General features: G+C 42.2%; 1 protein-coding gene across 5 annotated transcripts in view; it reads right to left on the minus strand.

Moving 5' to 3' along the window:
* Positions 1 to 1101: 1101 nt before the first annotated feature.
* Positions 1102 to 12632, minus strand: part of ARID5B (AT-rich interaction domain 5B) — a 123164-nt gene continuing 111633 nt past the window's right edge. For all 5 annotated transcript variants that reach the window (XM_015632504.2, XM_033515554.1, XM_033515553.1 and 2 more), the window contains 2 exons: positions 10793 to 10991; positions 1102 to 6918 (listed from right to left, as the gene is read on the minus strand). In XM_015632504.2, coding sequence (XP_015487990.1) covers positions 4768 to 6918; positions 10793 to 10991 — 2350 coding nt within the window. In that variant the 3' untranslated portion in view covers positions 1102 to 4767. The remainder of the gene's footprint in view (positions 6919 to 10792; positions 10992 to 12632) is intronic.

Below are 12632 nucleotides of genomic sequence, written 5' to 3' on the forward strand. Positions count from 1 at the left end.
TTTGGTGAGTCCTGTCATGCCTGTCTCCAACCTACAACTGTAACATAATAGCTTGACAAAGGCAGAAGTGGATAAGGGAGAAGGTCTGCTAGAAGGCCCCATCTTCTCCCATAGCTTTACATATGGGAAGTGATCACAGTAGCAAGCCTCAGTTCAATAAGTGGACAACACTGGCAGGCAAGGGGTGTGACTTCTGGGGTGCTCTGCACAGAGCCAGGAGCTGGACTTGATGATCCTGATGGGTCCCTTTCAACTGCAAGTTGATGCAAGTGCTACATCCTTCACACATGCCCAGTGGCTGGCTCTCCTCCTCAAGCTGGTATTTCCCAGCACACAGAGGAGGAAATGGTTGGTTTTGAGACTGCAGCATGTATTTGGAAGCTTCATCTAACAGTGCTGTGAAATTGGTTTGTGCTCACCTGCCCATGCATCCAGTGCAGAGACAGTGGGTATCTACTGCTGGAAGCAGTAGCAGCCTCCAGCACTGCCCATAGCCTCAGCTCCTGGACTGCCCAGGGATGGGGAGGGAAACCTCCCTGTTGCATACCTTTCCCAGAACCATGGAATTAAGGAACAATGTGGAATTATGGGGCTTTTCGGAAGCACCAAGTAACACAGTAAAAATTAAGTTTGCTTAGTGGTTTTTCAGCATCATCAGCAAAATAAGTGGTTAGCATTTGACTCCAAGACTTCAGAACCTTATCCATGTTTGAGCTGGGAAGTGGGGGCAATTTTCAGATCCCAGCTCAAGCCTGCAGTACTGGCAGGAAAAAATCCTACTCTGAGATGTAAATGGAGTAAATTTGGTACTGGAGCCACTGGCTAAGCATGTAAGTTATCCTCTCAAAAGCTATTCCTATAGTTGGCATGATCACAGCCACACTTTAATGCAAGTATACTGCAAATAATAGTGGGGCACTGACTGAAGATCTTGCGTCACCCTCATTGAGGAAATTGCAAACTTTCATTTCTTTAACCATTTGCAGGAGGAGATACTTTCTCTAGAAAAGCCAATATAAGAGGGCTGAAAGGTCAGATGGGATAATATGTAATCCAATGTGATAAGGGTTGTTTACAGAATTATTAATCAAACACAGAAGGGAACAGATAGTAACATTTTTTATTAAATATTACAGTGGATCAAAAAGTACAAAATATCTTTTGCCTGCTATGTGATTGGGAAACTATTGGCACATAATACAGTATCAAAAGCATTAATAAGTACAATTTGGAAAACATACAAAAATTGAGTGTTTATAGTTGGCTCAGCTTTATTTCTGGTAGTGTTTAAACTAATGCAAAGGTTACTCAATAACCTTTTAAATGGGAAACTATATAATATTACTGGGCCATTTTTATATATACAAATCATCACCTTACAGAGCATATAGGCTACATAACTTGAATCACAAAAAGTATACAATATTTACAACGAAAGAAAGTTAAAAAAGTATAAACAGCTAGTAGATTATGCTGCCATTATTAGAACATATTTTAAACTGCGGGGTTGGGGGAAGAGGGGAGAAAGAGGAAGAGAAAAATATCAACCACACATACAGCAAACAGTGCTCATGGCAGTGCTGCCAATGCCACCCGCCTCACACCAGTGCAGGAAGTCCCACTGCTCATCAAAATCAGCATGATCACAAAACTGGACCAGATGTGACCTCACTGATCACCACAAAGGAAGTGAACAGGTGGTGAGAACAAGGGACCTCCATGGTGGTCTCTGGAGGCGGCAGTCCGTCTCCCCAAATGGGGCGGAGCTGCTGGCACAGCACTTGTGCCCTGCTTGAACTCCAGCTGCTGCCAAGCCAACTTCTCTGCTGATGGGACAAACTACTTCCCAGGCATGAACCCCCTAGGCAAGCTCTTCACACCAGGCTAGCTCACAGCCACAACAGACCTGCCAGAAACTGCTCGCCTGCTCTCACCCTGCCTGGCCAGGGGCACACAGGGAATCAGGCCCTACTTCTCATGTGCTTCATGAAGCCTGGCTCAGAATGTGGCCAGAAGCTACCTATGAGCCATTTGCTGCTGGGCCTCTTCCTTTGGATCTCACAACCTTTAGCATCCCTAATGCATCCTGGACAAAGTGCGTTTGAATTGCAACATTTCTTGGAACTGGCTCCCAGTAAATAGACTTATGACTCTATTGCCAATTAGATCCTGCAGTTTCCTTTACAAATCTACCAATAACAATGGTCTGATTGCACAAAGAAAGACTTGTGCAATTTCATTCAATAATAAGGCCCCTTGAACTCAAACAACACAAACAAAGCCCCATTTTAAGACATTGAGGAAAAAATACTTTTCAGCCAATGAAGAATTCAATAGTCTGTTAAAAGATTTCCAAGATTTCTGTTAAAAGAATTCTTAAACAAATAATGCATCACTTTGGTTGGGGGTTTATGCCCCCATTTCTTTTCCTTAGCCCTGATGTTTTGCCCAGTATGAGCTTCCTCAGCTACCAGTGGCAGTCTCATGGGGCAAGAGAGGAGCCTTCTTCCCCTCTCCCTGTCCCCCAGCCCTGTGCTGCCTCAGCATGGCTCCAAAAAGCTTACCAGCAAACTCCAACAGGACGTAACCAAAAGGGACGTTGGACACTTTGTGTAAACAAATGCACAACTCCAGAACACACAACTTAACTAAAACAAGAAGCATTTGCTTTGCAAACACACAACAAGCTTCTGTTCGTGTTTGCTGTAGATTTTTATATTCTCTACCCCCTCTTCCCCCGCCCTCCTCCCCCCCATCCCCAAACCCCTGATTCTTATGTGATTCAAATCTAGTGCAACTTTACTAGAGATGTCCTCCACGCTGCGGCCTCTGCCTGGATGAGCCTGCGGTTCTGTTTCCTGTATGTGGAGCAGCAGGATACTCTGCACTGGAACATCTATGTTCCAAGTTCTACTAGTCTGTTTATCAATCAATTAAATATACTTTTACCACAGGAATATAAAATATTTAATTGAAGAAGCTGGATTTTTAACAGTAGACGAGTATATTATTCTGGTTTCCACCTTCGGATACTAAGTATGATACATTATATATTGTATTTGGCTTTGTATCATGGGAAAATTTAATGACATGCCTAGCATGCAAAGTACTTCTTAGTAGTTTGTTTTTTCTTTTTGTATCAAGTACACTGCCTTTGAACAGTAACTGAGATGGTTTGAACCACAACCAATTTTCACACTGTATAAAACCTCCAAGTGACACTTTATCAATGCCTGTGGTCAGCTGTGTAGTGGTGACGTCCTGCAAAGTGAATATGCATCCACAGGGAAGCTCTTTCATCAGGAAAATCCAGCCTCTCCATGCCTGGGCTTTCCTCTTGCAAAAGGACGTGCAGGGAGAGGCTGAGATCTCTGTGGGAGTGTGGCAGGACCATCCTGACCACAGCACAGACCTCCCTTACCCATTGTGAGGCACAGAAACAACCTGTAAGCCTCTGATTCAAATCCACACTGGCTCCTTTCAGAACTACGGAAATTCTCAACATTCTCAGAAACTTCAAATCTGTTTTCTGCACTCCTTTGTCATTCAGCAGTTTGAGCCAGGCAGGTTTTGCTTTCTAGACCATTTCTCTTGTAGGCAGGAGGGTTTCACAGCCTAGGTAAGATCAAGTACAACGCTTGACAAATTCACAGACCACGATACAGGAACGCAAAGCTCAGTGGGAGGGGAGAAGCAGCAGAGGAGCCATTGCAACAACAGGAGGAAGGTGAGAGGTGCTCTGCACCTCCCAGGGGTGGGCTGTGGGGAAAGGAACCTTGTTCGCATCCTTGCACCATAACATCACCTACAGTATGTTTATAACCATTAAGATTAATCTGAACCAGTTGCCTCAGTTTGTAAACAGTAAACGTTATGACAAAAACAAAACAAAAATGCTGCTCAAAAGTACAAAGAAACTGGAAAATTACAAACGTAATAAAAAAAATTAGGACAGCCACAGCCTTTAAAAAAGTTGCAAATAAAATGATACTGTTTAATTTAAAAAAAACAAAGAAACCCAAAAAAAAAAACAAAAACCAAACAAAGAGCACAGAATATACTGGACAAACGAAACTATATAAATTATTGTGATCAAATGTGACACTGGTAGTTTATGAAGTGGATATGTACAGTCAAATTAAACAGTGTTTACCATTCTGTTCTAATAGTGTTAAAATGAAAAAAAATCTATTGCCGTTTTACTATACATTGCATTGATTGAATCTTTAAAAGTCAGGAAAAGTTACCCAAAAAAGTACATCCACTGATTGTACAGACTCTCGGCCTACTTCTTTCCAGGTTCACTTGAAGTCCTTGACTCATTTGCACCAATGCACAGCCTCCAGTCCTTGGCTCAGTGAAAGGCAAATGCAGCCCTCACTAGGGTTTCGGTGAGCTCAGGACTGGGCCAGTGTTTCCACGGCTCTCTTTGAACATCTGCTCTTACCATGTTCAAGTCCTTTCAGAAAACACATATGCAAAATCCCAAAAATTAATTTTGATCTGTTTCTCTCTCTTTTTTCTTTTTTTTTTTTGTCTTCTGTTTGTTGGTTTTTTTTTGCAAGCGCCGGGAAAGGGGGTGAAGGGGCTGATGTGGGCACCAGAATTAAAGAAGCAGTCCTGTCTCCATCAAACTCCAAGGCAGGATATGACTGCATCCTGGTTGACAAAAATACAGATGGCTAAATCTGTGAGACATTGTCACAGGGGGAGGAATGTTGCTAATTGAGCTTTTCTCCTCAGACCTTTTTTTGTGAGAGAGGACATTTACAGTTTTGTGCTGGGATGTACAGAGGATAGTTGGGAAGGTGGAAATGCAGCTTGAGGGTTTATAGCAGCTAAAGGATAAATGCTGTTATGCAAAAGGTCACCATAGGAACTTCCTACAGGTGTTGCTGCAGCTAAGTGTCTGTACAGTTGCTGGGAGTTTGCAGGGGATGTGAGGAATTGTCTCTGCACCATGAAGGAGTGAAGAGCCAAAGGCTGCATTAGTGGGGATAGCATGGTCTGATTTTTCAAGTACTGCAGGGGATGAGAATAACCAGGTGGGAGGCGATTGTTCAGCCCTGTGCACAGGCTTCCTGGATACAAGCCTGGGAAGATGGGGGCTGATAGGGGAAATTTGTGGCTTTCCAGCATGCTGCCAGAATGGAGGCCATGCACTGACTTGCTACTTTCCCCCTCTTGGTCGGGAACCTTGTCTTTCGCTGGGGTCTCCTTTGGTAAGTGAATAGGAGAGACAGCTCTGATTTTTTTTTCAGAAATCACTTTGTCCAAATCCTCCAGGCTCCGCTTCAGAGGCCGGGCAGCCCCCATGTTTTGAGGGCTCGTTCTGCGGCTGATGATAGGATGCACCATCCCCTCCATCTTTCTCAGGTTCTCCAGCCTTTGGGTCTGATGCTTCCCAGACCTATGGAGCAACTCATTGTGTTTTTTTGGGGCTGTCAATGCTATAGGGAACACACGGCAAGCTTTAGGATTACAGTCTAGGCTCACTGCCTGGCTACTTCCAGCCTGGAATGGGGAGATCCCTTTGCATTCTTGCTGGGCTGTGGATGAGTGAAGGAGAATGGAGCCTGGAACCTTAGCAGGCTGTTTGTGTATGCTCTTTGGAAGACTCAAATCTGTTGGCTGATCATCTGAAGAAGCATCCACTGTTGCCTTTTTTTCTTGCTGATGCAAAGATGGGTGATAATTTAAATTTAGTTTTTCTTGGTGTTTGTGTTGAGTAAAAGTAGAAATATTTTCAGACTCTCTGAACATGTCCCAGGGGAGGTACTTTGATGTCTGTTCATTATTAAGGTGGTGTTCTGTGTGCCTGTAAAGGCTGTGCAGATGAGGTGATGAATAGAAATCTGCCAATAAAGTGGGCACATGGGAGTGCTGCAGTGCCCTTTTCTCACTTATTTTATCTTTGCAGTCCTGGATATCCGACTTCGGCAGGTATGACTCAGCAAGAGAACTGAGGTGATGTTTTGAAAAATCACAGCGCTGAGGATCTGGTTTACTTAGCATGTCATGTTTAAAAACATCATTAATTGACTTCCTTTCTTCCTTGGTTTTAAAACTCTGTACATGTTGTATGACTGAGGGCCTATTAATTGCTACAGAGTCAGAATTATGGGCATGGGGACCTTGAGATACGCCTGAGGACAGTTCATCTCTGCTGTTGAGTTTCTTTTTGCTGATCAAAGGTGGAGGAGAACCATAAGGATAGTTACAAGAGAGTGTGGCCCCGCTGACCTGAGACAGCAGCTTCTTCTTTGCCAGGGGTGACATGATGCCTGGATTACCTTTTGAGTACAGTAGCGGTGTGTAACTGAAGGAGGAGTCATCGTTCATGGACCCAGGCAGCTCCTTTTCCTTAAACATGTCGAAGTTCTGCACCACCAGGACTTTGGGCGTTTGTTTTAGTGCATTGTGGATATCTTCGTTTCCCAGCTGGTCTACTTTCACCGTGCAGTTTGCGATGTAATCGGCCATCCCTGGCAGCTTCTCATCTTCCATGTCGCTCTGAGTGGGCAGATGGACTGGGAAAGCTCTAAAGGGCATTTCTGGAGGTTCACTTTCTCGGCTGTCAGTAAAAGCTTTGTGTAGTCTTTGTTCAGGCTTTGTGTCTTCCAGGGCATCTGCTGGGGGGTGTAATCGTTTTCCAACAGTGGCATCCAGCACAGTGTCTTCTTCTGCAGGCATGCATATATTCGAGAAAGAGGATGAGTGCTGAACCTCCTTCTTGGCTTTCTCACTGTTGGTGCTGTTCTCTGTCATGTCTGTCTTCTCTGAAGGCAGTGTCTGAGCTGCCTCTGGTAAAAGAGATGGAGGGACTTGCACAGGTTGTTTCATCTCTCCAACTGTAGGGTATTCAGGGAAGTTCTTCTGGTCTGCCGATTCTTGATCCTTCTCTTGTTCTGATGAAACCTAATAAAATAATTCAACAGATAATAGTAGGAATACAGTATGTTCTGGCAGCCTGTTTGTAAGGTTATGCATAGTAAGTACACTGTTGCCTACTTCTAGAGAAGGACTTGCCAACCACCCTGTTGGCATGTGAAGGCTCTAACATCAGGTACTGGACTCAAAAAGAAGTTTCTCCTGGAAATATTAAAAAAGACACTATTCCTGTCAGAGTCACAGTAAGGCATTTCAAAACAGCAGCTGTTTGTAACCTGATGATAGGCACTATCAGATAGCTAATTGCTGAGGTTATATATACTCTTTTAAAATTAATTAAGCAGATTTCATAACATAAACAGTAAGGCTATAGAAATTTCTCTTGCTAGCCAACTTCACCTAAAAAAACCACATTATTCCTATGCTTTTCCTTCCCTAAAGTTTCATCCAGCTATCTTAAAATTCAGAGATCACACAGGATATCATTCACACCCAGTTCTGCATTAAAGTGTGAAAATGATAGAAATGGCATACTAGAAATCTCTATTGTAGGCAGCAAATCACTGCCACAACTTAACTAGGACACACATTTTTTTATTTAACGGATTAAAATGAAGTTGTCTACATTCAGTAAGTGTGTGTGCCTGCTATTACAAACACAGCTTTTATACGTTCTTGTCAATAGGACCGTGGCTTGCTCTGCTCCCCCATTAATACAGCGTGTGTGCACAATTCACACTATTCATCCCATTATGTAGCCAGCTGAACTGTGACCTGCAGAGGTCACCAGAGCGTCCCATCTGTGATCCAGCTGACTGACAGCCCTTTTCAAAACTGCTGTCACTCTCCTCTGACATGTTGTGGTAGAAGACAGTCATAAAACAGCAGCATTGTGCGACTCTCTTATTATTATTGTTTTCTTTCTTCCTTCATTGTAAAGATAAGACGCACTGAGAAAGTTACCATCTAAATGCTGCTTTATGGTCTGTCAGGAGCAGGGAATAGGAGATGGTCCTAACGAATCTAACCTTCTCAGAGCTTTATTTCTTCTGCTTTTAAATATTCCTGTCTGTTTGGCTGGCCTATTAGTTACAGTGTCTGTTAGTCATCCCAACTTCTTTTTAAACTCATAGCTGACTTTTGCAGCCAAATACCATCATTAGGTCCTTTACAAAGTATCACCGCTAGTCTCTTGAGCATATAAAATTACAGGCAAATACCAGACAGATGAGCAAAGCAAGGAGAAAAAAAAGAGAATCATACTTAATAACTGTACATTCTTCTCTTTGGATCTGTTAAGCAGTACTTTGATTGAAGTTTCAGCTATTGTGAGGAAATGTGCAGTCTAAGGCTAATAGCATTTTGTCTGGTATCTTGTTACACTGACAATATCATTGTGATGGCAGGAAAACAGGGAAGAGCACAAAGGCAAATGCAATCCTAATAAATTGAAGTTATGCTCTCTCCCTGCATACTTCTAATGGTGCATGAGTTGAACACGCAATTGAGACAACCACACGTTTCTAACTGGATTATGCTTTTCCAGCTCACAGCTTCCAGACCACATGCAGAAATGGCTTAAGTGGTGGCTTGGCTGGGGTCATGCCTACACATTTATGTGGTGCCTCTCCCTCAGAGCAATACCCCATCACTGCTGTGCCTGGATGAGGGCCCAGGAATGGGACTCCACTGCCAAGACATGTCTGCAGTGAAAGAGACAAGCAACCTTCTGTTTGGCTGCAGCCAACCTGGATTATGCTCCACCCAAAGGAGCTGAACATCTCCTGCCTGCTACCCCCATTAAGTGCCACATCCTGCGCATGGAGCCCTCCATATGGCAAGGCATAGCTGAGTTCGGGAGCCCTACACCCACCCAGGGGTGAAGCATCCACCCTGCAGCCCTTACACTGCTTGGGCTTTGTGTGATCACCGGCCTGTATGGTAACTGATATGGAGGTCAAGGTCCTTAATAGCCCACCCCGATTGAATAGGGGAAGTAAACATCTTCTACCCCAGTCAGAGAGGAAACATTAATTTTGCTATAAAAAAGGTCGCATTTTACAATAGGGAACTGCCATAATTGTAGATTTTTATTGTCTCATCTAGGCTCCCTAAATTTCCGATAAGCACATCTTAGGAACTCTTCCTGCAAACCACACAAAAATAACTTCAGTTTAAACAGCAGGAAGTTTGAGATAGGGAACAACAAAACCAAGGAATTTCAAAGTGAAAGCTGTTGCTCTGTTGCTCACTTGTTATGTTTGGCTTAGCAGCAGTGGTACAGATAGTGTGTAATGTGTCTTCCTGATCCAAGATCCTCAATAAATAATTGGGGATGAAGGAATGACAAGGGAAGGGAGCACAAGCTTTCACTTCACTTCTCCTTGCTTTGGGCAAGTTGTCTTGCAACCTTCTGGTGACTAAAGCATGTTTGTGTGCACTCTCCTCTTGATGTGTTTCTGTTTTTTTTTTAAATTTTACCTAAACAGGGCTCCCTCTACTTTAAAATTACAATGCAAGGAAAAAAAAAATAAAAACTCCTTCTGGGGATTGCTCTTAAATTAGATACTAACAGTACTGGTATTTAAAACACAAATTCTTCTTTGGATGGGAGACTAAATTGTCCTTGTAAGCACAACTTAAAGAGGTAGTGGGACATGAAACTCCAAATTTTATGTTCTCAAAACTGGGTACATGGAGTCTCAGAGGTATCTATGTTTACAGGTCCTGCACTGTTTTTTTAAAACAATGAGGAGGAGGAGGAGGATTGTTGATAGCTGACTCAATAAAATTTCCAAACAAGTTTAGAAACAGGACTTCTGTACCTGCCAGACGCAACAAAGTCAAAGGAGCAGCCATAGTCTGCTGGGCATTTCATGTGTTTCAACATTCTTTAAATACTTACTTTCACTGCAGCACCTTGAAGGCTGCTGTGATCTGACAGACTGAGACAGGAAAAACAACATGCTTTGCAAGGGTTGTGTGTGAGGAGCTTCACCACCTCCTTCACATGTGGTGCAAGCAGGGAACAGGAGAGAGTGGGCAGATGTGCAAAGGAAAGTGCTTAAATAACACTGCAGCAAAAGTCCCATTGACTTTTTGTCACTTAACAACACTTGAAATTTACCCTTATTTGCAGACAAATAGGAGTCCTATCATCAATCCTACCCTGTGCTGTGATCATAAAATCTCTTCCACAGGGCTGTCCTATGCCTGCAAGTAATGTGGCTCTATGTGGAAACTGGGACCTGCCCATGTGAAGCATAATAGGAACCTATTATGTCTAAATAGGAACCTCAGCTGAAAACCATCTGCTGTTTGGGAGAGGGAAGTTGATCTCAGGGCTTGGAAGGTGGTTCCCTCAAAATGTGACCTTTTAGTTCAAAAAGAAACTTAGTATAATGTAATAAAAATCCTAGGGAGCAGTATGTTTTCTCACAGTCATGCATGCATCTGTGAGCACAGAAGGGCTGATCCAGAGGCTACCATTATAAAAATCATCTGTGTCCAACAGTTATCACAGTATTATCAAAATATTAGAGGTTCCCGCATCCTATACTTAGATTAGGAAATAATGTGGTAGTTGTGTGGTTTCCCTTTGGCACCTGCTGATTTGTTAATGGTAATCACTGTGTAATACAATGAGCAGAACTGGTCCTGGTAGATCCAGAGCTTGGTCCTCTGCGATCCCCACTGTGCAATATGGAGCAAACAGGCTGCCATTCGCAGCAAAATCCCAGCACAGACAGTGTCACAACAGCTGAATTTCCATTGCTGAGCAAACTAAAAGGCCAACTGGTTGGAATTCTCCAGTTTAAATTATATATTTTATCACTGGATTTGATGTGACTAAAGCTGTGCATTTTTAATTGAAAAACTGAAAAGCAGGGAAACAACAGACCTCAGATGCATCTTGGGGTTTCTGTGAATTATCTTTTTCCTTCTTGCTCTTTTGGTTTTCATTTTTGATGCGTTTTGCTCCAGACACTTTTGTTTTTGCTTCACCCTCCTGGGAACTGTTATCCTGTTTTCGAGGTTTCACTGGAGGCAGTGGCTTATCTTCCTCTCCTTTAATAAATCTTTCATATGGCAGGATTAATCTAGGGGATTAAGGAACAAATAATTGATCAGGCTTTGCTGTTCTAGCAAAGAAAAAAATGTATCTACTATGAGCAGTTTACTTAATAAGTCCATTTTCTTCTATGGCATAAAAGCAACAGTTTAAACTCTACGTCTGTAAATACAAGTATAAGAAATCAATTTATTTGGCAAGATTATCGTGTGGAATAAATTCAGTGGAGTTAGAGTTGGTGTGGATTAGTTGTCAGTAACTTCACAGTGGCTTGTGTGGCTACACCAATTTGTACCAGATGAGAGTATCAGCCATTATGTTTTAGACTGATTTTTTTTTTTTAAAATCCACCATTTATTTTTATTTTCCCTCTCCAACTTTAACAGCATGCAGCAAGCCCCAGGAAAACACCTACAAAGCCACAGCCAACTTGGTAACAGCTACACGATTTCCAGGCTGCTGGTTCCCTTGATTGCAAGGGTGAGCACCGGGAATGTGGCAGGGGCCAGGAGAGCTGGGCTGCAGAAATCCTACGGGGTGGGCAGAGCACCTGCCCTGCTGCCACCAGCAGCTGCTCAGTGTCATCTGTGCACCCATGTAACAACAGTCAGCACACTACCTTCGCCAGGGAGCCTTTTTTAAGGAAAAAGGGGAGAGGATAAGAGTTAAATATGAAGGAATTCTTCACTGTGGAGCTGTCTGCCACAAAGTGCATGAAATCGCCTTAAAAACACGAGGCAAAAACACAAACAAAAAATATCCTCCCCTGAAAGTATCAAACACACTGAGTTTTAATCTCTGTTTTCTCTTTGCAACTCTTGATCTGAAAGGAAAAATAACTGATATAATTAAAAGGGATGGATTGCGTTACAATCTCAGTTTCAATTTCAGTGATTAAAGTTTTTATAATGCATTTTAGTATGATTAATGACTCACTGTGGGATTAATATAAGACTCAGACTTTAAAAACATGAGCATTATTACAGAAAATGTATTTTGTTAAAAAAAAAAAAGAAGCTGATTCTATGAAGAAAATGTACTTTGCTTATAAACAACATAAATCTACCCAAGTACTAGGAATCCTTGCTTATCTTTAATCTAAGACTCCAAGGCAGAAACCTCTTTGGTTCAGATATTCGTTTGTTATCCCAGAATCAGTTTCTAAGCATGCAATTTTGATTTACATACTTAGATGTTCAAACACAGCTTGCGCTTAAGAGAACAGACTTAGATTGCTCATGAGCATAATATTTTATATTTTAATAAAATCCAACATAAATTGTGTTAAAATATAAACCTAATTTATGCTATATTAGAAACAAAATTCATTAACTGAGCATGCTCTGACATGGTATGTGCAAAAAGGCGTGAATAATACTTCTGGCCCTGAATTTGGCAGGGCTCCAGTAATGAAGCTAAGCAGAACCCACAGGGAATATTCATCTTCAGATCCCATTACAAACTGAGTTTAAACATGTTACAGCTGCTAAAACTGGAAACTGCTCCCTCTATGCAAACTTAGCAAAACAATACACTGCTTCCCACTGTAATATTACAGGTAATGTTTATATAATAAAAAGCATAACTAAGCAAAAGAAGAAAAAAAGAATCCTGTTCATACTTGAGGCTGCTACATTTCATTTGCAAAGCACAAGTATCAGAGAAAACA

The sequence above is a fragment of the Parus major genome, chromosome 6 (genome assembly GCF_001522545.3).
Source record: "Parus major isolate Abel chromosome 6, Parus_major1.1, whole genome shotgun sequence".
NCBI classification, from domain to species: Eukaryota; Metazoa; Chordata; class Aves; order Passeriformes; family Paridae; genus Parus; species Parus major.